Genomic DNA, 27,143 nt, shown 5'->3' on the forward strand with positions numbered 1-27,143 from the left:
TGGTTCGGTATAAATAGGCTATATGTGGATAAGCGATGGGTGTTATCGGAGCGATCGTAGGCGTAGTTCCGTAGGGCTTTCGACTCTAGTGTTTCGGGTGTCTGTCTGCCGTGCCGCGTGGCGCGGCCGCGGTCGTCGACTCGCTGCACTTGCACCGGGTCCTCGGCGCTCGGCGCTCGGCGGTCGGCCACGCGCTCGGTCAGTGCGCGCCAACACACCGCCGCCGGCACACCGCGGCGCCGCGCCGCGAAACAATACTTTTTTAATACTTGAGTGGTCGGTTTTTGGGTTTGATTTTAGACTTTGGTGTTGTTTGGTTGCACTTGTTGCTTGGGCACGCGAGGCAGTGTCGCGGGCGTAGCGCGGAGCCGCACGCGCCGGCATGCCACGCTAGGAGCATGCGGCTGCTGCTGCCGCTGCTCGTGCTGCCGCTCGTGCTCGCGCGCCCTGCAGCAGGTGAGCTATTCTGTCTCTATTCAACTTTACATTCATTCATCTCTTTTCATCTTTGGTTGAAGTTAGTCAGTACTAAATGCACTAATTGTAATACCTCATTAAAGTTATAGTAACTCTACAATCAGATTTATATCTTGGAAGTTCTTTTATACGAACATATTTAATTAAACACTTTAATTATTTTTTATTTATGTGTTGACCATTTTTAATGGTAATTTAAAAATATACTATATTTACTATTTTGGGATTTTAGAGTAAGTTCCAGAGAATTATATTTGAAATTGTTTTAGTACTTACATAAATTTTATCGTGCATAAATATTTTTTGTAAGTTTATAAGTTTGAACTTCAAGACACATGATTCATGGAAAGTGTGCATGAAGTTATCATACAGGTTGGTACTTTACATTTTCAAGTTAAATAAATAAATATATTCCGTATAGTATTTCTTGGAACTGTTTAAAACAAAGAATTTTTTAATAAGCCTCTAATCAATTTAATAATTAATTAATTTAATTATTTATTTTTCGGATTGTTCACAAATTTAAGTGTCATCACATCACTAGACTCCGAATAAAATGTTGCTCTTTTTTAACAGTTGACATAAAAACAAATTAAATATCCAAAAGTATTGAATCAATACGGTGTCCACTGGCCGGTTCTTCGTAACTATAATTAATACCTAATTAAATTCGGAAGCGTGTGAGTTAATTTCGGCAGTCGCTTGACCGGTGCATACTTTCCGTCTCGACATGAAATGGACAAGACCGAATTATTTCAATATCAAATATACTTTATTCATGTAGGCCTAGCAACAAGCACTTATGAATGGTAAACTACATATATATTATGTTAAGCTAAGTATCAGAGCAAATTATTGATGTTAACACAATAGGGTATTATACTATATTTAAAATAAATTATTTTACACCATGCATGTAATAAAGCACCAGATAATTATTAGAAAAACACAGATAAAAGTTATCTGTGTTTTTAAACACAAGTTCTATTTAATAAATTGGATAGAAGTATAAAAAGTAGGTGACTTGACCTTGACGTCACGATGTAATGTTTCATATAAATTCCATATTATCAATTATTATCAAATCGTTTCGACAGTTCTAATAAAGTAACTGATTTGACTAATAGGAAAATACTCTATTATCACTTTTGAAATTAACTTGAGAATGTGAAATTAACTTGTGAGTGAATACTGATATTTACCGTTACGATGAGTATGTCCCTAAGTCGTGTTGAAACTACTTGAAACATATACATATTACATTCTTGTCCACTAAGAAAGTGTTTTTAGGGTTCCGTACCCAAAGGGTAAAACGGGACCCTATTACTAAGATTTCGCTGTCCGTCCGTCCGTCTGTCACCAGGCTGTATCTCACGAACCGTGATAGCTAGACAATTGAAATTTTCACAGATGATGTATTTCTGTTGCCGCTATAACAACAAATACTAAAAACAGAATAAAATAAAGATTTAAATGGGGCTCCCATACAACAAACGTGATTTTTGACCAAAGTTAAGCAACGTCGGGAGTGGTCAGTACTTGGATGGGTGACCGTTTTTTTTTTTTTTTTATGGTACGGAACCCTTCGTGCGCGAGACCGACTCGCACTTGCCCGGTTTTTTTTAATTCAACCCTAAAGGGATGAAAATTTAACAACGTAAAACGCGCGCGAAATCATAGGCGGAGCGCTTATTAATGGTCTTACATACATTATTTAATACGAGTACATTATGTAGGGAGGTACACGTACAGTCGCCATCAGATATATCGGAGCGGCCAAGGTGTTCTCAATATCTGAACGCGCGCTCTATCGCCTTGACAATAGAGGCGTGCTCAGATATTTGTGAGCACCTTGGCTGCTCCTATATATCTGATGGCGACTGTACTTACATTATGAAAATGTATCGTAATGCCGAAGGTACAGACACTGTAGGTATATAAGAAGAACTATGAATATATAATCGGTGATATAAGTAAGAATTACTTGAATATAACCTTTCGTTACATTATAATTCAAAATTTAAAATATTACCTCATATCATTGTCAGCAGTAATATTTTATTGGTACATTGTTACCAAAATAAATATATTGGTCCAGTAAACTTGTATATTCAGATTCACACTTGTTACAATTATTCATTTTCTTAAACTAAACTAGTCATAAAAACAATAAATAGTTATATGTCTTCTAAGAAACTTGAGGCATTGATTATGGCGTAAACTTACCTATTAACCATATACCAGCGGTCTAGCATAATAAGTTGCGTTCTCGCGCGAGTGCATACTTAAAGTCGCGCTAGATGTATGGAGTCGCGCGCGAGAACGCAACTCATGCTAGACCGACAGGGGTTGGCAAACCGCAGCTCGCGAGTCGCATGCATGCTTTGGAGATACGATTGCGTCTCTAAAAAAACATAGAGTTCTTAGAAAACAAAATTTGCGGCTCTTTGCGATTCCTAAAGGTGACAGTCCATTTCCAACTGCAGCTGCAATACTGCCCCGACGTTACTGGTGTGACATTACTGCAGCGGCGGCGACTGCTGCTGTTGCGACGTGCAGTTAGCGCAGTCGCAGTAAGTTGCTTGTCAATGAATGTATAATGTCAGTGTCAGGCGTAACAATAATGGTAACATTCCATTTCTAACCGCAGCTGCACTACCCGTACTGAACGCGTTGCTGTCATTGTCAATTTCCATAGTAAAATTGACAGTAATGCAGCTGCGGTTAGAAATGGAATGGTACCTTTTAAAACTGGTGAATTCTGCGGTTGGCTCTTCTCAAAAGTTTACCGACGACGGGTTTTATTTTTGTGCATATTATTTGGGCGCTTGTTGCATCATATAATGTATGTATTTATAATTAAAACTATAAATAAAGCTCAAAGTCGGTGCCAAAGCTCACCTGCCTACGTGAATCTGTAAATGTTGTGCATTGTTGCACACTATGATGATGATGATGATGCATTCCTGTTATCCCTCATTAGGGACATAGGGCTCGCAGAAGAATCCTCCATTTGTCACGATCTTGAGCGTCTGCTTCCAGCTCTTTCCAGCCGAGTCCAGCCTCTTTCTCAACTGATCGCCTCCACGTAGTACAAGGCCTCCCCGACCGTTGCACACTATAGTTCGTTTTTTTAGCATTAGAAAGAAGGTAAGCGATCTTGAAATGTGTCTTAATTGAAAAACTTTTTTAAAAATCAGTAGCTATTAATTATGAAAGCAGAAGAATATAAATGATCGTATTATAATCATAATTGTTACATATTTGCCGTGACTTATATTTAACACGTGTTTTTCAATTAAAAGATATATCAAGATTATTTACCTTATTTCTAATGCTAAAAAAACGAAATGTAGCGGTGCCCGCGGCTCCGTTTGCGTGGGATTCGGCCTGTGCCTTTTGCTCTCCCTTCATCAATTTTAGAAAATCCATCCCATTACCCAAAATACACAAAGTAGCTGAAGGATAAGTTTCTGTATGACGAATTTCATCACAATTAGCTCAGTTCTTTGACCGTAACTTTTACTGAACAGTCGTGTTCACTTCATTAGATACTTCACAGGATGGTCAGCCTAGCTGCCTTATCAAAATTCGTATTTCCGTACGAAACTAATCATATCATAATTCATATCATTGACGGCGTATCATTCCGCGGACGACGTGTTTTACAGGCCTTCGTCCGTATTCTGTAGAGTAGGTACATATAGGTACATTATAAACCTACCTAGTAGTACCTAGGTACTCGCTACATATTGTTATCATTCAAAAACTTTAAAATCTGAACTAAAAGCATCTATCTTTAAATCGCCTAGTCCACAGCTACGTAGGTACACAAGTACCAAACAAATTGTCTCGACTATATTACTTTCACGTATTTATAATATGATCATTCTTTATTCTTTTTCGCTGTAGTCATGTTCATAATACAGATCAGTTCATCCATAGCAACTATGCGTATGAAGATACCACATTACCTACACTGGTTTATCTTCGATATATTGTGAATAGTTCCCTGATGCGTCGATGCACTAACTGGGTGACCCACATCGCTAAAACTCCGAGAATAGTACCTTTGCTAATAAACTTGCGCGATATGTCCGTCGCCGCCATCATTTTGAACTAGCGATGATACCTATAAAGATTCAGGATATATTTTAGCGCCAAAATTTCCGGCAGGTTCAAATTAATGTTTATTGGAGTGCATGCTTAAAATTACTCTAAGAATAGTAGGTACTCGAAGACATTTATGAACGTAATGCATATTGGATAGTATCTTTGGTTTTTAACGTTTTAACCAATTTGGTACTTACCCGTATTAGGTAATTTGTACCTACTAAGTAGTGAAAAAGTATTAGCCACAGTGTCTTTAGGGAGGTGTGCAAAATCGAATAGGTACTTTCGATATTCGGTACTTGTCCATGCTTGAAACAATAATCTGCAGCAAAAATAAACATATATGCAATTGCTAGGGTTTAACTAGGATTTAAGAGTAGGTATGGTGTAGGTGTAAGATTAAGTAGGTACCTACTACGTTACACGAAAACTTATAAATGCAAGTTTAACAAAAGCAAATACATAAAAGCGTTTAAGTACAATATGTCAGCCTCAAGAATGTTAGTCATGCATTATTTTTTATGATTAACGTCAACACTTACTGTCCATAATAGGATCGAACAAATCAGTTTAAACTAGTGATGTACCGACTATTGATTTGGCCGACTAGCCGACTAGCCGACTAATCGGCGCTCGAATGGCCGATTAGTCGGCCGACTAGTCGGCTAGTCGGCCAGATCATTAGTTTCGTATAAGTTCAGGTGAAAAACAATAGATTTGCTCCTTTGGCTGCGCTATTCATCATAATTTAGATTGGCTAACAGGCGTTCTCTACAGGTTCAAAGACCTATCACAAGAATCCTTGTTCAATTTCTGTTCTTAGTTCTTTTATTTTGCAATCCTGAGCAGACCGTCAGTACAATTTGTACTTTCCAAGGCTCTATTTCCCGTACGTAGCAGCCAGTTAAGAACCTATCCCCTGTGCTCAGCATCTTTACGAGCAACATGCCCTGACTAAAGACTCTAAATTTTGCAATAACATTAATAGTTCCTCATGGCTCCACCATTAAAAAAAAACAAAAATTGAATAATAAAAGAATAATAACTGTCGAACTTGCACATGAAATTACACGAGAATCAGTTGAGATCGACCTGTAGAGGAAAACACCAGCTCACCAACATACGATAACGATCAAACTGTCAATTATATGAACAAAACTTTTCGTATGCACCCTGAATAGGTATTTTTGTAAAATAAACAAAAAAATATGGTAAATATTGACTGTTGATTTCCTTTTTTTCTGTTTTTTATTTCACTAATAAAGTGCCGACTAATCGGCCATTTTTGCCGACTAGTCGCCGACTAATCGCCGACTACAAATGTGGCCGGATAGTCGGCTTTCCCGACTAGTCGGCGACTAGTCGGTACATCCCTAGTTTAAACGTAATTGCAGGAGACCGGCGAAGGTCACAGATGAAGCAGTCACTACATCTCGTCATTAGTGCCTACTGCCTAGGCATAGCGTCTAACGTCTGAATAATTAGGTTGTGGGCAGGCGTCAGTTAAATCTGTTATTTTAAATTAAACGAATCCAGTCCTTAATTTAATTTTAGGATTGAATGCACATAACTATTTTTAACTACGTGTGGTATGCTTCATAGACCTCTTCTGGTCAGAGGTCTCCATTTTCAAGTACTGAGAGTTCGGAAAATACGCGAGTTAATCCGTAAAATTAATTGAATGCTAGTGTAGTAATGATTTCAGTCTTAATTGTAATTTTTCCAGGTACCTAATTGAGAATTACATAATTTATTTCCAAAACCTTTAATTTATAAAGTTTACTATGATCGAAGTAGGTAATCCTACCAAATTTCGAGGTTCCAATATTATGTGCCATATGCCAAATATATTCCCAAAGATGTACACTAAAAATTAATACCTATACATATAAGACAATATTGGGTCACATAACATTACGTACCTACCGATTTCATTTCCCAGCGCAAAAATTTAAAATTGCGTGCCACATGCGTTGAGATCAATATCAAACGGAGACATATAGTCTGTCAAGCCATTTCCGTCAATAGAAAAAAGCGGAAAGAAATTTTAAAAATGTAACCGCGAAAGGTTATCGTCCCATAGAAAATTTTAATTTCGCGCCTTAAAGGCGCAGTTTTTCTACTGGCAAACTTGTTTGACCGGCTATATTTATAAAATCTGCATTTGCCTCTCGTCGATAGTAAACAGGCCGAATTTAGTATTGAATGGATATCGTACAATTAGCACGCGCCGAGGACGCGCGCGTGTCAAGTGTCAACAAACCCGCGTAGGCGCAGCTCGCGGGGAGTTATCGGCTTATCGCTAACGTTACAGATAAATCGCTAATCCAGTTGGAACTCCAATTTAGTGGAATATACTGTCGGTCAGATATTGGCAGCTGCCATCAGTGCCATAGTACGCCGTAACAGGAATCACATAGCTGAAAAAGCGCATACCATTTACTTTATGAGTTTCTTTGCAACTTTCAATGCTGAAATGATTAATTTTGTGTAGTTAAGATCGAGAATTTGCAAATGCCAACTTAGTACATCTCTACCTCTGTACAAGTGTACATGTGCCTCTGTTTTTTTAAATTGTACCTACTATTGGCATTAGACGGAGCGTGGTGAGATTATACACTTCGCCATGATAAAAAATTAATGGCATAAGATCAAATAAATAAACAACATACATATTCATGTTTTATGTGAGCTACAACCCGTGTATCAGGAAGCTTACTTAAATCAATCTCGCAAAAATCATGCATCTCTACATCGCGGGCAAAACTCGTTTCCAATGACTGATGATCCTTTTTACAGGGATTTAAGTATAAAGTTGCCATCCGAAGTGTAATTTAACCATCCCTAAATCATTACGAGCCACTTCCCGGCCCGCGACAAGTTTTTGCCACAGTCGGCAGTTCTTGTCCCAATTTACACAAGTCTTTTGAATAATTCTCCCATAAAGCTAGTAAAGGCTCTTGCGAGCTCAGGCGTTTAAGTGAAATTAGCGGCAGTTAGCGCCTACTTGTACGTATTTAATCTCCACTTAACTGAATAACATATTTCTATGTCTGCGAAACATCCGCCGGCCGCGGCTAGACCGCGCTCCCTGATACATAATGTACGCGAGTGCCGTACGGTAAAGCGTCATTAACTTTCATGTCTGGTTAATTTCCGAGTGGTTAAACACCTCGGTAATTGATACGAGTACCTTACTGGGGATATCAGTCAGTGGTTGCAAATAATACTCTCTGTTGCTACCTACAGAAGATACTATACGTTCTCATTGACGCACTTGAAGAGATACCTAATTGTTAGGGTAGATACTTGGCATAATTTCGATGTGAGAAATTATGGAGTAAATCTAATTAGAAAGTAGTCATAGTCGAATTTCCATTAGATAACTCTGATGCCAATAAAATCTACGTTGATGGATTTATCTATGTCGTGGCAAGGTCATAGATTTTTTCATTTCATTAAAGCCATTTTAGAATTGATTACTTCGTGATATAGTTAGGTTTTAGGTAAGGTTTGCCTTTATCATGATGGGGCCAACTGATCATTTCAAGAAATGATTGCCACATTATGAAATGATCAATTCTAAGATCTGGCCAAAACATCTGTATAAATAAAGTGTTTAAAAATTTAATAGGATTAGTACCTAGTAATTTTAGGATCTTGCATACAATCGGGGATGAAATAAAGGGTCGGCCGCAGAAACGTAAGAATGCCGTTACTCCAACGTTGCAGGCATTAACTCAGTCCCCAACCTTACTCTGGTATCTTCCATTTTAATTCGCTTATAAATAGTATTGCAATGAATATTCGAAGTTAATTCGATTCGCAAAACAGGACAGTCACCCAACGCTGAAAGGTCGTATTTGTGTGATGTTCTAGTGTTGATAGGTTATTTTGGCGGAGTACAGGAAAATGACCTGGAGTGTTGTTTTGGCCGGCCGGCGTACATTTGCATGTGTAAATAAATATTAAAGAGCCGAGTCTGGCTGAGGCGGAGCGGCGCCGTTCGAGAGGAACCGCATATCGGACGAGCACCTGCGGGTTGGGGATGGGAAAATAAATTCTCACCGGGGTATCGATATTATTAGTTATTTTAACTTCTACAATATGATGCATAAAATTACATGGGTCCATTTAAACCGTTACTTTTATATATACCGTAATGTGGGTGACTGTAATGGTTGGCTACACATTTGCCTTCTTTAAAAAATCTATATTATACTTAATTAGGAACTTACTTTTAAACCAATACTGAATCTTTGAGCGACGGTCAAATCTCAAATAGTAATATTACTTTTTATTCAAGAGAAAATTTGAAAGTCTCTGAAATAATATGTACATCAATGTTTTAAAATTTATTTCACATTAAGGAATCACACCCAAAACTTATGTTGCAGTTAAAAAAATGCCGATAAACAATCTGACATGTTTTCGAGCGCTTCAATGTATACAAAATATGCCTAAAGAATCGGAATAATAATCATAAATTATCCTCGCAATCACATTTTTCAGTGCCGACGTAAACATGTCATTTAGTTTTCGATTGAAATTCCGGGCGCACGCGCCGTCATGAGAAGGGACATGTTATAAATGTGCGTAAATACTTTATTGTACAGTGCTTTATCCCGTTTTTGTGCGCACTCTCCATTTGTGTCCGTAGTTTAAATAATAAAATATGAATATTTAACATAGCAAAATTACAACCGAATTTCCCGCATCTTCAGCAATTAATTTTAAAAATAAAGTTTTGTAATATTTATAAATAGCATATTTTATTCATATAGACCAGCGGTCGGCAACCAGCGGCCCGCGAGCCTCCCTGGCTATTTTGTATGTAATATTGACAAATGAAAATATCTGATAAAGTCATAAATATTAACAAAGTGCGGCCCGCGTTCACTTCGTTAACTGATATGTGGTCCTTGGCTGCTAAAAGGTTGCCAACCACTGATATAGACTAACGCGTAACTGGTAACACAGAATAAATAATATTTAGTACTAGGTACAGAAGACTCACTCACTCACTAACAAAACGCGTCTGTTACGATTAGGACAGATATGGCCGCTAGGTGGCGACAGCGCCACGCGCGGCTTATGGCTAGCCACCAAAATTGGTGTGGGACGGATGTACTTGTAGGCTACTTGTTGCAAAGCGACGAAACCGCGGGGTGAGCCACGCCTGCCGAATCTAAGTTTCCTCATTAGATAGCTCATTTAACTTTTCACATCCTTAATATTTCAACTTACAAGCAACCTTTTGCAGATTTTCATAATATTTTTGGTGCTGACTGTACAGTCAGTACACTATAGTGTACACTGTAACGGGTCTGGATCCCACCATGCCGTCTGCATGCGAATGATCTCGCCCGCTGAAGTATGCGCTAGCGCACCAGCATCTGCATTCATCGACGCAGATTTATGCGGAGCGGGAGCCACATACAAATGCCGCGAATATTGTCATGAGAACATTAAGGATAAGAGAAATTAAATAATTAGAAGGAAATAGTATTTTGTTATTTACTAAAGTTTAAGATGATTGAACATCATATACATATAAGTATATTTAATTAATTTTATTAAAAAAAATTTTTACCAAATATTATAAATTAATAAAGAGATAAAATTTTTTATCTACATTTTCTTTATAACAAATTCGTTAGTAGTAGTCACCTCCAATAAACACATTAATTTAAGTGTTTATAACAGCCTTAATATCATGATCTGCCTGTACAAATAAAGTAGAGATGGCCTAGCCAAGGTTACAATCGCTATCGCTTCGACAACGAAAAGCATTATGTCTCTCTATCACTCTTCCATATTAGCGCGACAGTGACAGTTGCGTTTCGATCGCTACGGAGCGTAAGCGATTGGCATTTTGGCTACGCGGCCTGTAGTGTAGAATAGTTAAGGTACTTAAACGTTGAATGATATGTCATTAGTTGCATGTCATGGACTGCTTCTATTTAAGTTATAAATATGCATAAATATGTATCAATTTGGTGGCAGAGTGGCGGTGGTGATGGTCGAAGCGGCATTGGTTATGGGTTGTGGCTCATTTGACAACAGACTAAAAATGTGTCAGTAGTAAATGTATTTACTTTTCTATTAGAATAGTATGATATATAGTACCTATTGTTACACATATGTCACCAACGTTTTTAAGGACGTATGAACATATTCATCGATGTCGATAGTTTGCATTTCGCGTCACTAGAGTGAATGCACGCGCTCGGTGCAGCGCGCGGTGCATCGCGCGCTCACTATTGTGTCAATGTCAATACTCCGCAGTTTATGTAGTCGCCTCGAGTTCGCAAAAAGCTCAGAGTATCTACTTTCACGCAGGTAAGTGTACCATTATGTAGACATTATTAAAGAGAAACCTCTCTTCATATTCTCTTCTCTTCATATTGTCGAAAATTTTAACATTGCATTGTAGGTACTCTAACCTATATATCATTTTTTTTTAGTCACAGCAATTTCAAGTCAGTACCGAGAACTAGCATCATATTTCATTTGCAGAGATTTAGTTTTAAATCATTTGCCATTCTGTTAATGCACTTACCTATTATTGCAATTATTGCAAATTGTAACTAGGTACGAGTATTTATTTATGCGACACAGTTTGGTCTTTACTTTTTGTCTTTCGTCTGCGGCATTACGTGCTCGTGATTTAAACATTAAATGATTTAAATTCACTTTCTTCTAAAAAAAAAACAGTTTTAGTACACCTGCTGAAACTACTGGGTGTTTTTTCCAAATGCGATATTTTAAACCGATAAGTCCGATAACGTTCCTACTCTATATTCCTATATAGACCGAAATCGCACCCACGCGTGTCTATATAAAGTAAGTACTTAAAACTTCTTTGGCTGTAATTCAATAATCTGAGAAATGGCAAAAAAAATGTAATAAGGATTTCACTCTAATTTAGATTTCTATCTTCTTTGCCTAAGTATCATGAATTAAAAGTGTATAAGTACCTTATTATATCTCACGCATTAAAAACTTGCTAGACAAGCCTCATTGTCATTGTATTATGCAAAGAGCCGGCTCCAGACATCACCTGCTTAAATCCGTCCTTTGCCAAAACTAGGTCGGCTGAAGGCTGCCAGACAATCACAATTTTAAATTAGAACCCTTAACTTTACATACCAACAGTACATACTAATAAAACAGTACGGATTAATAATAGTTAATCGTAAATGACTCTACAAATGGCTCTACGATGTACTTATTGAGTTTCATTATTTGAAATAACAATAATTGTACCTACTATCCTGATGTTAAATAAAAAGCAAGAAATGCGCAAAATTATGTAACCTATAATAATTAAAATTAAGCAGCGTTTTTAAGAGTCCGTGGATATAATTATTTTCATAGTAAATTGTGATCAAATTGCAACTTCTGTAATTTTGGATTGTATTATAATTTGAAATTAGTCTGTATATTTCAAGCATATGCGATTTGGCCTTCACTACCTATCCTGATGGGCATCAAAATATTGAAAATGTATAGAAAAATACTGAGCTATTAAACTAAAAATTATGATCTTCAGGTGATTTATTCTTTGTTTCGTTTTACTGCCTAAAATAAACTTGAAAAAATATTAGGAGCCTTTCCATCAATTCAAGAAAATTATCAAATCATCTTATCCTGTTGTTTGTTGTCTTACCAACCAAGCCAAGTTCTTGGAAACTGGCGGATACATTTATCCATCTCACGGGCTCTGCCAGAAACAATTTGTTTATTTAATAATATTTTGTTTTAATCAGTCAAAGCTTGAAAGTGGTGGAAGTAATTACGCGGATAATTGGCCTGGATGGTATTAGGCAGGTACCTATTTTGGGATCATTCGGTGCTCGCAAGTATCGAAAACACCGCACGCGCGGAGACTTCAATAAACAAATGACGCAACGTAGATCCGTTTCCGAAATTACAAAAATATTTAGGTATGATCGTATTTGTTTGATTGGATGATGAGCTTATATTAAGCGACTTTGTTCTGATTATTGTAGTTAGGTTTGGTTACAGGAAACCAATAAAATATTTTTGTGGAGCCTCAAAAACTAAGGTATAAGTTTGATGCCATGGTTGGTTGCGTTGAAGGAAACGGGAAAAGGGAAAGACCAATGAACAGGAGGCCAAATCAAACTTACATTTTCACATCAAAATCATATCTAAATGATTTAATTTAATTATCTTTGGCCAGTGCGTTTCACTTGCCGAAACATGTATCTAGTATCTACGGATAAGTTACGAGCGAAATGCACGCGCGAATGATAACTAAATGACATCATTTCTATATCAAAATGTACCTTTGTATTGGCCTCCCTGGAGGATCTAAGATGTGTCTTATTTTTAAACCACAGACTGCCACTGTAATGTTAACATTCAGCAGCCAATAGAATTCGGAGATATTCTATGAAGAAAAGCGGGTTTAAAAGCACAATTCTCAGCTTTAAGTAAAATTCTTCGAATTTACTTCTTATTGCGATCAAGTCCACTATAATCATTGAAAGCAAGATTAAAGTCTTTAAAATGAAGAGTGATTTATAATGAACCATAAATTAATCGAACAAGAACCCCGATTGCGCAGGCATTAACATCACAAATTTAATTTAAAGCGGCGTTTCGTTATCGCCATTAGATAATTTAAATATAAATCGTGTAATAGCCTCTAAAAAGTGGCGCCAAATCTGTCCGGACGCAGGCGAGATATCCGTTAAAGATCGGGTGCTTCATAAAGAAGGCCTTAATCCGGTGCCACAAGAGCCGCAATCGTCTAGCAAGGGTAAAATGTGCTACGTTTAAAAGGTTACGAGTAATTGAAAGCGCAGGAGTGGGATCAACGGCCGCGAATCGCTCCACTGTTAAAATAATATAAAATTTTACACGTATTTTTATCACTGGCCGGTAATACCAGAAAAATAACATCATCATTTAGAATTTTAATACCCTGTCTGTCTGCATCGGCTATATCTCATGCTCTATCCGGCTGCGTAATTTAACGGTGGTTAGGCAGGAACACGTTTTTTGTCTTACTTTATCACCAATAAAGATTTAGCATTCATAGATAAGGTTTTAGGCGATAACTTTGGTGCAAAATTTAGATTTAAGGCTTTTTGGAGGCTTTATTCCGTTAAGCACGTTCCTGCTGCGTAGGAATTGCAATTTATATTTATATTTTTAATTAATAATTATACTTCATTAACGAGATATCGGTTTTCGATTCGATAGTCAGAAGTTCAGTTGCAAATACTCTATATTCGTTAAATAATAAAAATATACTTGGACATACTTCCGCCAAATCATTATCGTGTACACTCGTCGAAATTTAAAAGGCAATTGACGCCACGCCTGACCATGTTGGGTGGTGGCCGGGCCGGTCCGTGCGTCACTGGCGAAGAATAGTGCTCTGTCTGCCGGTTGTCTAGCGCGGACGCAAACATGACTCAAGCTGAGGCTAGGGTTGATGATGCCTCTCGAAAAAGTTAGGTTACCTTTGCCGTTATTTTTTTCTATGTGTGAATATTAATGAAATGTAACCCTTCCGATGGTTTCATTCCACGTGAGTTTATTGTTTATCCAGAGCACTCTCTGGATAAGTAACTACAACAGTTTTTTCCTGTCTATAAATTTGTGGTCTTCTGATCTTCAGATTACCTAACGTACTTACACAGTACCTGGGTGACTTTTAATGACACTGTTAATGATCACGATAATCGTTTTTATTTTAAATATTCTGCTTAATTCTGTATTTTTTACGATCTTTTGATTTTCCGTGTTAGGTTTTCAAATTTAACTTTATTGACTCACACTCGTACTTGTAACTTCATTGTATGGACCTATTCGATAGCAGCAGTCTACTCTAGTCAAAACTCCTATCTTCGAGCAAACTCGGTTCCATTCGGCTCAGCATTGCTTCGAGCAATTATTAGAGTTGACACTACTTGACGTCCCTTTGCGTGCAGATAAAATAAAGACCTGAATTTTGACAACCCTAAATAGCCGCAAGGGATAGTGCCATATATTAAAAAGGGACAGCACGATTCGACCCTGAACCGCTGTCAAACTTCGGTTGTGTTAGGAAGTTTCTTTTATGTACGGCAGTACTATTATTTACTCTGTGGTAGCAGTAGCAGCAACCCTGCGCTCGCGTACACCAGGAGCTGTTACGCGCTGTTGTTCGTCAATCTTCGCCACGCATTGTTTAATGTTTTTGTTTAGTCTGCAACGTGGAAGCCAATGAGATTTTTATTGATATTCGATTTCTTCGATAAAGTAGTGGGGCACTTCAGAGTTTAGACGGAGAACCTGTTTTATGTTTTGGTGATTTGTTGTGTATTTAACTGTTTGAAGAGCCATTACGATCTAGTACTCAACTAATTTAATTATCTCTTTGTAATAATAACATAAATTTAATTACAGATACATATTTAACATCATTTAATATAAAAATAATGTTATATTTAATTACAATCATGGCCGACACAAGTGTACCTATTACAAGGTATTCTGACCCTTCAGAACAGGGGTCTCCAAACATTTTTTTTTTTTTAGTACATGGAAAACCAACGGCGCTATATATATCCAGAAATTACAATAGAATCACAGAGCCAATTATAGGTTCTCACTTATAGAAATATAATAAATTATAGAAAGTTTTTAGCTGAAGGCCATATTGCGCCTCAGAAACTTTCTCGCGGGCCATCGTCGGTTTTTGCGACGGGGGAGGGTGTCTGGTTGCTGCTGTTTGGAACAGTTCCACTCTCAATTAATGCTGAAACCCCTGGAGCCTGTCTCCCGCGGGGCGCACAGTGGGCACTCGCTTTGGGTGTCGGCGGGCCGGATTGGAATGCGTCGCGGGCCGGAGTTTCGAGACCCCTGCTTTAGAAGAATACTAGAGGGTCAGAATATATACAGTATGTATATTAACGAAAAACATTTACTCAAACCAGTTAATGTGTAGGTCATACTGAGCAACTTTTACAATGGCACCAACCCCAAAATTGACTCTCCCATGGGAAATTTCGACGCTAGACCAGCAAAATGTATGAAACATCCACAGCGACTTCCGGGTTGGTGCCATATTAGTATGTTGCTCAGTGTGACCTACACATGTGATTTGTAGTGTTTAGTTTTAAAATATATTTTTATAATATGTATGCTAGTTTTAAGGTATTTATGTATGGGCCACTAGTTGCCTGAAATAAAGATTTTCATTCATTCATTCATTCATTAACAGGTTTGAGTAAAATGTTTTACGTTAATTTACATACTGTATATCTATAGGTAAGTATAAAGCCAGGCTTTATAATCTAAGTCTGAATTCCCAGACAACCCCACTCCGTTCAATCAATGCAATCCACTCGCTCTACAGACCGATAGATCTCTGACAAGTGTATTTTTTTTATGTTATTAGGCCTCTCTAGTTTTATAACTTTTGTAAAGTATTCTATTTTGTCGATAGCCGGGATCTGCTGGTCGGGAATGGAGCGCGACGGGCGTTGCAGCTCGGTGGCGGCGCTGCGCGTGGGCCGCGCCGAGTGCTGCGCGGGCGGCGCGCGCGCCCCCGCCGCCTGGAGTCCGCGCGACCTCGACAGCGGCGAGATATTCTTCTACAAGGCGCTGTCGGGCGGCGTGCCCTGCACCGCCTGCGCCGGTGAGTACATACGCTCAGTAGGTAGGTTCGGTGGAGCGCTGGTGGCCTAGCGGTATAATCGTTGCAGCTCGGTAGCGGCGCTGCGCGTGGGCCGCGCCGAGTGCTGCGCGGGCGGCGCGCGCGCCCCCGCCGCCTGGAGTCCGCGCGACCTCGACAGCGGCGAGATATTCTTCTACAAGGCGCTGTCGGGCGGCGTGCCCTGCACCGCCTGCGCCGGTGAGTACATACGCTCAGTAGGTAGGTTCGGTGGAGCGCTGGTGGCCTAGCGGTATAATCGTTGCAGCTCGGTAGCGGCGCTGCGCGTGGGCCGCGCCGAGTGCTGCGCGGGCGGCGCGCGCGCCCCGCCGCCTGGAGCCCGCGCGACCTCGACAGCGGCGAGATATTCTTCTACAAGGCGCTGTCGGGCGGCGTGCCCTGCACCGCCTGCGCCGCGGTGAGTACTTACATACGCTCAGTAGGTATGTAACAGTTCGATGGCTAGTGCATCAATAACCACTTAAGGATGACTCACGTTAGACCGGGCCGTGTCCGGGCTGGAGCTTCCGGAGCTTACTTTTCTATGACATGACAGGCGATCACGTGATGCCTTCCGCAGAAAACGATGCGCCGGATGCTCCGGGTCGGACACGGCCCGGTCTAACGTGAGTCATCCTTTAACCAGCACCAATCTCCAGTGGCGTAACGTAAACTAATCTAGTCGTGGGCGAAGTCGCATATCTGCGAGGCCCGTTTTCTTTCACGGTGTCCGAAGGGGCATCGCGCGAGGCCCCCCCTGGGGCGCGAGGCCGTGGGCGAAGGCCCACTTCACTCACGCCTAGCTACGCCACTCCCAATCTCACACTCGGTTGAACCGTTTCCCCTAATCCACCGCTCTATCTAGTCGCTCACACGTCAAAACTTGCCAAAACAAATGTAGTTTTGATCTATCAAAATTAAAATTCACAATCAAATAATCTGGGAGACCTTTTATAGGCCTCTGGGCCTCTAGAGGTTAATAGGTAATTTAAGTCAGGTCGCGAAAGTTCTCGTATTTTTGGCCCACTAGCATTTAAAGTCCTACTCAACATGTAATTATTTGACAATGATTAGTCTAAAGGGTCTAATTTTTTTCGTTGTTTAAGCAAAAACAATATTTTGGTGCCCTGTTAATAAAAAGTGGATTAGCTTACCCGTTACAGTATTTTAATTATAAAGTCGCAACTGTTGCAAGCAAAACTGCTAATCTACGGTACCTATATAAGAAAGCAGTAAAGTGATTACCTCATATTTCATTAAATATATTACTTAGCAAGTTATTAGCAACTAGGATTAACGGTGCTTAAACTATAAATAAATATGGAACAGATTACTAAGTTCCACTTTGCAAATAGCTCTACTCTCTGCAGAGTTATAAATGGCTCAGTTCTAGAGTGTCCTGAGTATGTCAGGTTAAAGATAACGCTGCACAGATACAGAAGCGATACTCGTGCTTCATTCATTGATAATGATTAACAAACAGTCATTGTGTTATCAAGGAATTAGGACTTAGGGAGCGTCGACTTAAAAGCAAACAAACTGAAACTGATTTTGTTTTCATGCTATTGCAAGTTTCCAGTAAATTTTTTATAACAAATAAGTACCTAACTTTTTGTTTGTTTTTGCACCTTACATAAGGTACGTCTAGGTAATGGGTTGTGCACAAATCACGCGAGGTGTTTTCTGCTACTTTTTGACCCCCCCTCCCCCCTGGTGATATTTGGTGAGGATTTTGGCTATCCCCCCCCCCCATAACATCACGTGTATTTTTTTCATTCCAGCTAATTTTAAGATAAATAGTATTGTATATCGAAAATCTTGTTTATTTTTTTATTTTCGTTAAATAGACTCGCTATTTTGAAGCGCCCACTCACGTGGTAGGTTTTTTTCTTAGTTTCGTTTACTGTAGAAAAATAAAATAAACGTGAGGTCTCCTTATGCCCCTCTCCCCTACGTGGTCTATCGTGATTTTTTCGTGACCCCCCCTCCCCCTATCAAACCTCGCGTGATTTGTGCACGAGCCCTAATCAAAACTGCCATTGTCAGAGTGAGACGTCAGTTTCGTGAGTGAATGGATGATCTAATTATGAAGTGATGTGATGAGTGCTGACTGGTAGGATGCCGGTTTTTTATGGGTCCACCCATAAAAAACCGGCTCATGGCTAAATATTCCTAGAACCTAATTTTTGGCTTAAAAGTAGGATTCAACATTCTGAGAACCTTGGAATTTGAAAATCTTATCAAAATTCCTATATTTATATTTCCGAAAGTAAATTAACGTATACCTAAAGTAAATTACTGCTTACTTTTTGTGGCGCTGTAACATTTCATTTCATTTAATTTATTCATGCTAAATAACATAAGTAAAAGTATACAAAATATACACGTCATATTTTTAAACCCGGGTGGGGCATAGCAGAAAACTTATTATCTAGAACTTAGAAACTAAATTATCCTAATTACAATAAATAATAAATAAGTCTCGACCAACACCTAGAGAGACTCTTGCTGGGTGGCTGGATCAAGGGTCAGATGCAGAAGGCGGTAATTTTGGACACGGCGCGTATAGTACGTCGGTTCCTCACTCTGCGGCCCTGACCACCGGCAGCTTGGGCCCTGCCCCGCTGCCGGCGGCACCCTCTTAGGTTAGGTTTTTTATAATGTGTTTGTATGTATTTTTTATTGTTTTGTAAGTGTTTTTATATTTTACTTTTATATTCATATTATAAATGACCTGGCGTAAGAAGAATGATAAATAAAGATAAATATAAATCTTATGCGCACTAAACATCTTTGTCCCTGAAATACTCCTCTATATGATAGTAACATTTGTCTACTAAGTTATTTCTTAATTGTTTAAAAAATACTGCGTTGTTCTTTTCTCCTTTTAAGGTTAATTTATTATAAATTTTAATTGTCATGGGGTGTGGACTTGTGCTGTGTACTTTCATCAATGTGTAACCTTCTGTGGGTTTTGAAATTTTAGGTACATTAACGTTATTGAAAAAAGAAAAAAGTAATAGATACCTACATAGATTAATATTTTGCAAATAGGTACGCATTCATAATATATATAACAACGATCGGTCTGGCCTAGTGGGTAGTGACCCTGTCTGTGAAGCAGATGGTCCTGGGTTCGAATCCTGGTAAGGGCATTTATTTGTGTGATGAACACAGATGTTTGTTCCTGAGTCATGGGTATTTTCTATGTATTTAAGTTTTTATAAATATGTATATATTATTATACATCATTGTCTAAGTACCCAAAACACAAGCCTTATTGAGCTTATTGTGGCACTTTGTCAATTTGTGTAATAATGCCCTATAATATTTATTTATTAGGTATTCTTTATGAAATCTAGACCAGGATTCATCATATTTTATTGATTGACAGAATCATGCGCGGGCGTGTCGTGCGGGGCGGGGCGTCGCTGCGTGGTGCGCGGCGGGCGTGCGCGCTGCGTGTGCGCAGCTGCCTGCCGCCGCGCCGGCGCGGTCTGCGGCAGCGACGGCAAGACGTACCGTTCGCTGTGCCGGCTGAGGCGACGAGCCTGCCGCCGCCCGGCCAAGCATCTGTCGCTGGACTACCCGGGGCCTTGTCGAGGTGAGTTCTAAATTACCAGCGGAAGCAACGGCAAGAAGTAAATACCGTTCGCTGTGTATGCTGAGGCATAGAGCCTGCCGCCGCCCGGCCAAGCATCTGTCGCTTGACTACCCGGGGCCTTGTTGAGGTGAGTCCTAAATTACCAGCGGAAGCAACGGCAAGAAGTTAATACCGTTGGCTGTGTATGCTGAGACGTAGAGCCTGCCGCCGCCCGGCCAAGCATCTGTCGCTTGACTACCCGGGGCCTTGTCGAGGTGAGTCCTAAATTACTAGTGGAAGCAACGGCAAGCAGTAAATACCGTTCACTGTGTATGCTGAGGCGTAGAACGTGCAGCGGTCCAGCTAAGCATCTGTTGCATGATTACCCGGGGCCAACGTTGAGGTGTATCGTAAGTACATCAGCAGCAGCGGTAAAAAATACCTATCGCTATTGTACTGAGGCCTTACTGATAGCTTATCTCACTAGTTAATCCTTAGCCTGTGAGATGAATCTTAAATATTTACACTAGACAAGAAGTATTGGTAGTAAAGAAATAGGCACGCATAACACAGTCACAAATGTTACAATACTTAGGAGTCACCTACACCTGCGAAACCGTCTGTCATTTCAAACTTTAAGTTAATTACTAAGTATTAACCTTAACTGTCTGGTAGGTCAGATGGAACGTTTAAAATGTTGACATAAAGGCGTAAACTTAATATAAATTGTTATTACTTGAGTGCGTTCACGCTCGCAATGATTATCAAAGGTCGGTTTGCACATTCGTCAACTTCACACATTGCGACGTGCAACGAATGAGCTGTACGTACGGCGACATCTCCCGTGTAATTAATATTGATCACGTGTTTACGTACATCATTTAAAATTTACAAAATTAATATGCCTCGCTGTATAATCGTGTCAGTCATGCAAAGAACAATTATATTAGCGAATAAAGGTACCGTTATTCTTATATACTTTTCAAGCGAGTTAAAAATTAATGTACTTGTTTGACTAAGTATTTACTTATCGTTTTTTTAATTACCTACGTTATATTTATGTTGTTTATTTGTACAGTTTGTGCAGGTTTCGTCAGATGGTAACAAACGAAGTACCTACAGTTCAGATCGAACATCCATACCTAATATTCAGGAGGATGAATGAAAACATATTTTCATATTCTTAAAATTAGGTATCTACGTTTTATACCTATATATAATGCTGAAATATAATTTCTGCTCACACCACCTCAAGCCAGTTTCATCGCACTAACGTCTGCATGTTTATAAATAAATTTCCATGACATTTCGTCAGAGCAAATGAACAGTGCACGTAAAATGAAGTCGCCAGTGAATAGGAGAGCAGATTGCATTCTGGCGCTGTATTTGCATCGCCTTAGCGTGCAGGCGACACTACAATTAAATAAAAAGCCCTTTAATTCCTTAATTGAGGTACATAATTTTGCATGCATTAATTATTGGTTATTTTATCAACAATTAAATTAGGTATCATTTAATATCATTTGTCAATGTAATTAATATTAAATTAAATATTTATTTATTATTTTATTTTTTATTTATTGTTCAGAACACATACAGTCATACATAAAAATATAGATATAACTTACAAAAAGATATAAGAACAGACCTGGAGGTTCATAATGTAGACATTAAAAGGTACAAAAGCGTTTTGCGAAGAGAAAATAAGTAAAACATAACTGATAATACTACTACCTACTAATTATAGTCATAATTTATTTTATCAAGAGCAGTTTGGATCTCGTATGTTCTTTTAAAGCTACAAGAGAGTGCATAAATGGATCGATGTCACAGAAATACTCATTATAGTTTTTTGATACTCGTTTGAAAAAAGTATGTCTAGAATAATTAGTTCGTGCGAAACTCACATAAAACAAATTACGAGGACGTAAGGAGCGATGCGGTACATTAAACATAATATTTTGTAGCAAATTTGGACAATTAATTTCATTTTTTAAGATTTTGAAGAAGAAAATTATTATCAATTAATCTAAAAGGCCTCCTCCAGTTGTCTCCACTTGTCTCTATCTTGCGCCTCTTGTTTCCACCTGTCTCCGCCTATCCGTCTGATCTCGTCAACCCATCGTTCCGTCGGTTTGCCTGACCTTCGCTGACCTTCAGTACAGTTCGGTACAGTACAATTAGTAACTCTCAAATATTAAATATTGAGAAATACTCAACTTATTGAGGTATTTCATATCATAACCATGGGGATGTAATTGAAGGTCCTCCTCATCTTAGCACTTTTCAATTGCATTGACAAGGAGCTCGGGCCTTTATTGAATAAAGAATAAACGCAAAGTGCGTCGCTAGCATTGTATTTCATGAAAGCGACTAAGTACCTACCGAGTAAGTAGGACTTTCAAAACCAAAGGGCAAACTAATCCTTATTGAAATCTGTTAGATACATAAGTACCTTTGTTACCTTAATCAAAAAGCCATTGGATATCAAATGACATTTCTTACTAACCAAGAAATTCATTCTACGATCTATGGCCCGATTCGAACTTTAGAATACGTCAGTTAATAGATCTAGAAACGATATGGATTAGATATGTCAGTGTAAAATATGACCGTCACTTCAAACAAAAACGTCACTTTTGTCAGTGACACATCTAATGCATATCGTTTCTAGATCTATTAATTGACGTATCTTAAAGTAGAATCGGGCAGTTAGGGTAATCGAGATGAGTCTTGTAGATTCTTTGAGTCAAACGCTCGTTTGCTGTCGCAAGGCGACGGGAACAGCGGCATGCAACCTTGTTGCATTACTTGCAGTTGAATACGTCGAGCTAATATTCCTGTACGGGTTTGTCTAGTCACGAATATGATAGATTACAATTTTAATTAAGCTGAGCGACATGTTGGCTGGCCAGTGGAGTTTAATCATAGGTAACTTTAAATGGCTCTTCGACATTTTATTGAGATAGAGAGACATGCATATTTTATTTGGACACCAAATATTTACTTAACTTTTGAATTGAACTGTACCTAATATCTACTACCTACCTAAATAATACCTAATACCTAGTGTATAATACCTAGTAGGTACCCAAATAATCTAAGGTAATTTCAGGTTGTAAGTATTGTAGTTTAATACATATACCATATTCACCACTTATATGAATTGTGACGTATCGCTATGCTTAAAAATAACCCCGAAAAGATACTTAGCATTTAGAAATCTCTACCTATCATATCGAATAATAGCATACTACCTTTAGTACCTACTAATATACTTTGCTACAATACCTGGAAGTTAAGTTTTTAAATAGTTTTATTCTCTATGAGAATAATTAAATTTCAAAACTGCACATAATGCGTTGTTTAATATTGTCAGGTCAGTTCAAGGTAAATCTGCATTTTAATTCGAATATGAGTGACATATTTTTACGACGTGGTAGACTATAAATACTCAGGATTTAGGAAAATTGCCAATTTCTTGGCGCCACTACAACGTTACAAGATGTTACTGATAGGTATTCATGTTATCTGTGGCCATATAATTCAAAATTTATGTTTTCCAAAGTTTCGAGTGCCCGAGATGTTAAATGTCACTTTTCATCACAACTATCAACAATAACAATTTTATGTGCTGGATTTCAAAAAGACATAAAGTAAATTTACAAGATACGAATAAAATCAATTAACTGTATTGTCTATTTTGGTGTGAAATAACTACCAATAGATCATTTGGTTTTGTTAGGTAAGTAGTTACGCATTTCTATTCGAGAAATAACGTGTTCACACTAGGGCTTGCATGGAGGTTTTAGCCATTAGGTACCTACCTATTTTCCTAAGTACATAAAAATATAACTAATTTTGACATTAATCGTCATCGATGCACATCCGTGCCGGTCATTAATCAATCCCTAAAAAATAAAAAAATAACTACTTACTAAAATTAAACTAATCACGTGATAAAAGTAGAGTAGAATACCTATAACTGTCTTAAAGTTTCACTGAAAAGCCGTTATATTTTTCCCATCACAACCTCAGTGAGCATTATCGACGAATAAAGTGACATAAAGGCCTCAGAATGTTCGTGTCTTGACTGACTTACACTCTTTTGGTAGCAAAGTGTAAAGCCATCCATCATGCTCGCGCGCATAGCAACCGTCCTAGACCCGAGTCTAGAACCCGGGAAGTTCACTGGCTCACTATTGAGCACCCGAGCCTGACCGCGGTGCGGTGTAAGTGATAAGAACTCGAGGGACAAACATACTTCATAGAGTCGCACCAAGAAAAGTCTGCAGCTGATTTGATAGCCTACGCAGTGTAAGTGTTATTTATACGACATAATTTCTCGGCTGCAGACTTTTCTCGGTCTGACTTTTAAGCATTCGTACAATAGCATCGCTTGCGCAGTAAACGCATGCGTGAACTACCATGACTACTTAGCCGGAACGGTTTTTTTTAAATGTTTAGTTGTTAATTTTAATCTGTAATTAAACAGTCACTCACTTTAGGTACCATTTATTTAATAGATTTATGTCCCTTTATGCATCCATATGGATGCAACGGTTTTCTATATTTAACTAAATTTAAAGTAAGTCACATAAATTGACCATATATCGTACTTGTAACGTTGTATTTCCCAGCGAGGAGTTTTACCTCCGGCGTACGATTTGCAACCCGTCAATGATATTTGGTCCGTTTCCTGGTCGTGCTATTATATTCAGGATAGCGTACATTTGTTCTAGAGAAACAATCGTCCATTAAGAACCGGGCTCGGCGTCGTTTTGTTCGTGGCCAGTGCATTAATCCCAAGTGCAGTAATGACCGGACACTCCCCTACTATCGCCCTAGTAAATTGCGAGCTCGTTCCTAGAAGGCTGGCTACATCTCTATTGGAATCGCGACTCAATAATGGCTCATTGCGATGCACGATACGTCTGGCCGGCCGCGTCGCCCGGGGTGCATGCATGTGAATGAGAGCCGCTCCCTACCCGCGGTTCTCGAATGCATTTCCAACGTGCACTGCACCGTTGAGCCGATGAAAAAGCGTTCGACTATTTCTGGTTGCAGTTTACGCTAGATGGATATCGAGTGGATTTTTTTATAGCAAGGGTCGTTATTAAAGAGTTCGACAAGTACCTACTATTGAACCTATTTGCTTTGTTCTATCGTTTTTTACAAAAAGTTTGCGGTTACGCGAAGTTGTCTATAAGAGCTCTTACATACCTATAAAGCTCCATGTGATGCTGATGAATTACTTACAAATGCAATGTGAATATACCTATAGACATTCAGACTACCAAGTTCCAACTGCGAATCCCCCTTTAAACAGAACTACTTAGTCATTTTGCACTAACGTAAGCAGTCAAGAATTTAAATAAATATAATCTCTCCTTTCTTCCTCTCTGATTCCATTTTATATGTAGCCATATAGAATTTGGCCATACCCTCTTCATGAGCATCACATCATACATCATCAATATATCTCAAACTATTTAGATTTTAGATTTTTATGTGTTTATCGTTCGCCGATATAGTCCTCCTTCGTTTTATTAATATCCCATATAGAAAAAGACGGCAGCTGGAGTATCGCATGTCAGAATTGGCTACCAAGTGCTGCTGCCACGGTGTAAGCTTATCAGTGCCACCGCCAGCCTGCAGCTAACAACCTAATTGCAGTAATGCTACAAAATTATAGACCAGAAACCAAGCGAGCCCACTATGTGTTTAGTGATAATGACCACTCCGACACTTCGTGTTTTGTGTAAATACGTTACGCCTTAGGCTGTTATTACGGCTGGATGACAACTGAGACCACTTCAACCATGCAAAATCGATAACGACCACTTGCATATACATTATGAGTAACTGTATACACTGGGTACTTTGTATAGATGTTCGTAGACTGCAAAATAGACATGGAAACAGCGAGTTTGACCACCTACTCGTTTCCTGATTCCTACCATCCTAGAGTTGCTGTATCATGTATACCTATACTGAAAAACGTGATAAAATATTGCTAGTTTCAATTAATTGGCCGTACGATCGCATAAATTGCAATTTTATGGATCCTGATTGTAAATTAATTTCTTTACATTAATAAAACTTGCTTGCATTTGCATCTGACTGTATCAGAATGTAAATGATGATAAAAAAGTTGAAAAACCGACCAGGCGGCTTAGCTCGCGTTTTTATCCCTTGTCACCATGCCTGTCACGTTCTAACAAGTATGTAAGTGCGAAAGGGACGCGCATAGTGATAGTCGATAAAAATGGAACCGTGCTGAGCCCGCAGGTCCGATGTACATATATGATAAATCATATTATCATGGCTAAAATTAAGAACTGGCCATAAAGATTTGAAATAAACGTTATTTCGGTCATATAAGTTTATATACACCAAAAATAACGACAGCGCAAAAGATAAAATTTGATACAACACATTCGTTATACTTAAAATAATATCCTCATACAAAAAGTAAACATATCATCGTCAGTACTTAAGCTTCGAGAGTCGTTGAGACATGCTTTACGAGTACCTACGACTTGATGCTGGTACTTTTCCTTGCGTGATCTAAACGCACTTAAATTTTTTCATTATTTTATTGCAAATCATTTTAAAATTTGCAGGCATGACGTAAGAAAATCCATCAGTAAAGTTTCATTATTGTAAGTATATTAAAATATAACGCAACATATTATGTGAAATGTTTTATGAATTAAGCACTCTACATAGCCAATCGTTTAAATTTTTTATTAGTTAATTACCTATTGAAATAATCAATACAATAAAGTTTATTTGTTGAATCCTGATTCCTGAACACTTTTCTTTCAAAATTCTAGCATTTCTAACAAATCGAAACACAATGAGGTTTGCGATCATACTTATGTAGTTCCTATGGCCAACTCCGGTTCATCCGACCATCAGATCAATATGTGAAGTTTCAGCTCAATCGAATAATGGGAATCAAGCCTAATTTGGCTAGCAAAACATATTGTGCGACATAAAATAGTAGAAATAAAATAAAATGGAAATATAGTTAAAATTCCATTGTTGCCATTTTTAAGCATTTTACGTCATATGTGACAGAAACGTAGGAAGTGCCGCCTTCAATAATTTTCTACCATCATGTCGGACTTAACTTTAGCTGTAACTAACATACGTATTTACATTGCTGCAAACTGAAGAGAGGATGCAGTCTGCGTAGGAGAAGAATATGTATCAGTAATAGCTGCAGGATGTCACCTGTGAGAGTGCAGGTTGTGTGCAATTAGGGCCAGTTGCACCAACCACATT

The 27,143-nt window shown here is 38.6% G+C and overlaps 1 protein-coding gene across 1 annotated transcript in view; it reads left to right on the forward strand.

Annotated features, from left to right (window-relative positions):
• Positions 1–269: 269 nt before the first annotated feature.
• LOC134672230 (follistatin-A) overlaps positions 270–27,143 on the forward strand; it is a gene marked incomplete at its 5' end in the record, with an annotated part of 33,802 nt that continues 6,928 nt past the window's right edge. Inside the window, 3 exons of the mRNA XM_063530130.1 lie at positions 270–456; positions 16,061–16,252; positions 19,662–19,871. Coding sequence (XP_063386200.1) covers positions 270–456; positions 16,061–16,252; positions 19,662–19,871 — 589 coding nt within the window. The remainder of the gene's footprint in view (positions 457–16,060; positions 16,253–19,661; positions 19,872–27,143) is intronic.

The sequence above is a fragment of the Cydia fagiglandana genome, chromosome 16 (genome assembly GCF_963556715.1).
Source record: "Cydia fagiglandana chromosome 16, ilCydFagi1.1, whole genome shotgun sequence".
Lineage (NCBI taxonomy): Eukaryota > Metazoa > Arthropoda > Insecta > Lepidoptera > Tortricidae > Cydia > Cydia fagiglandana.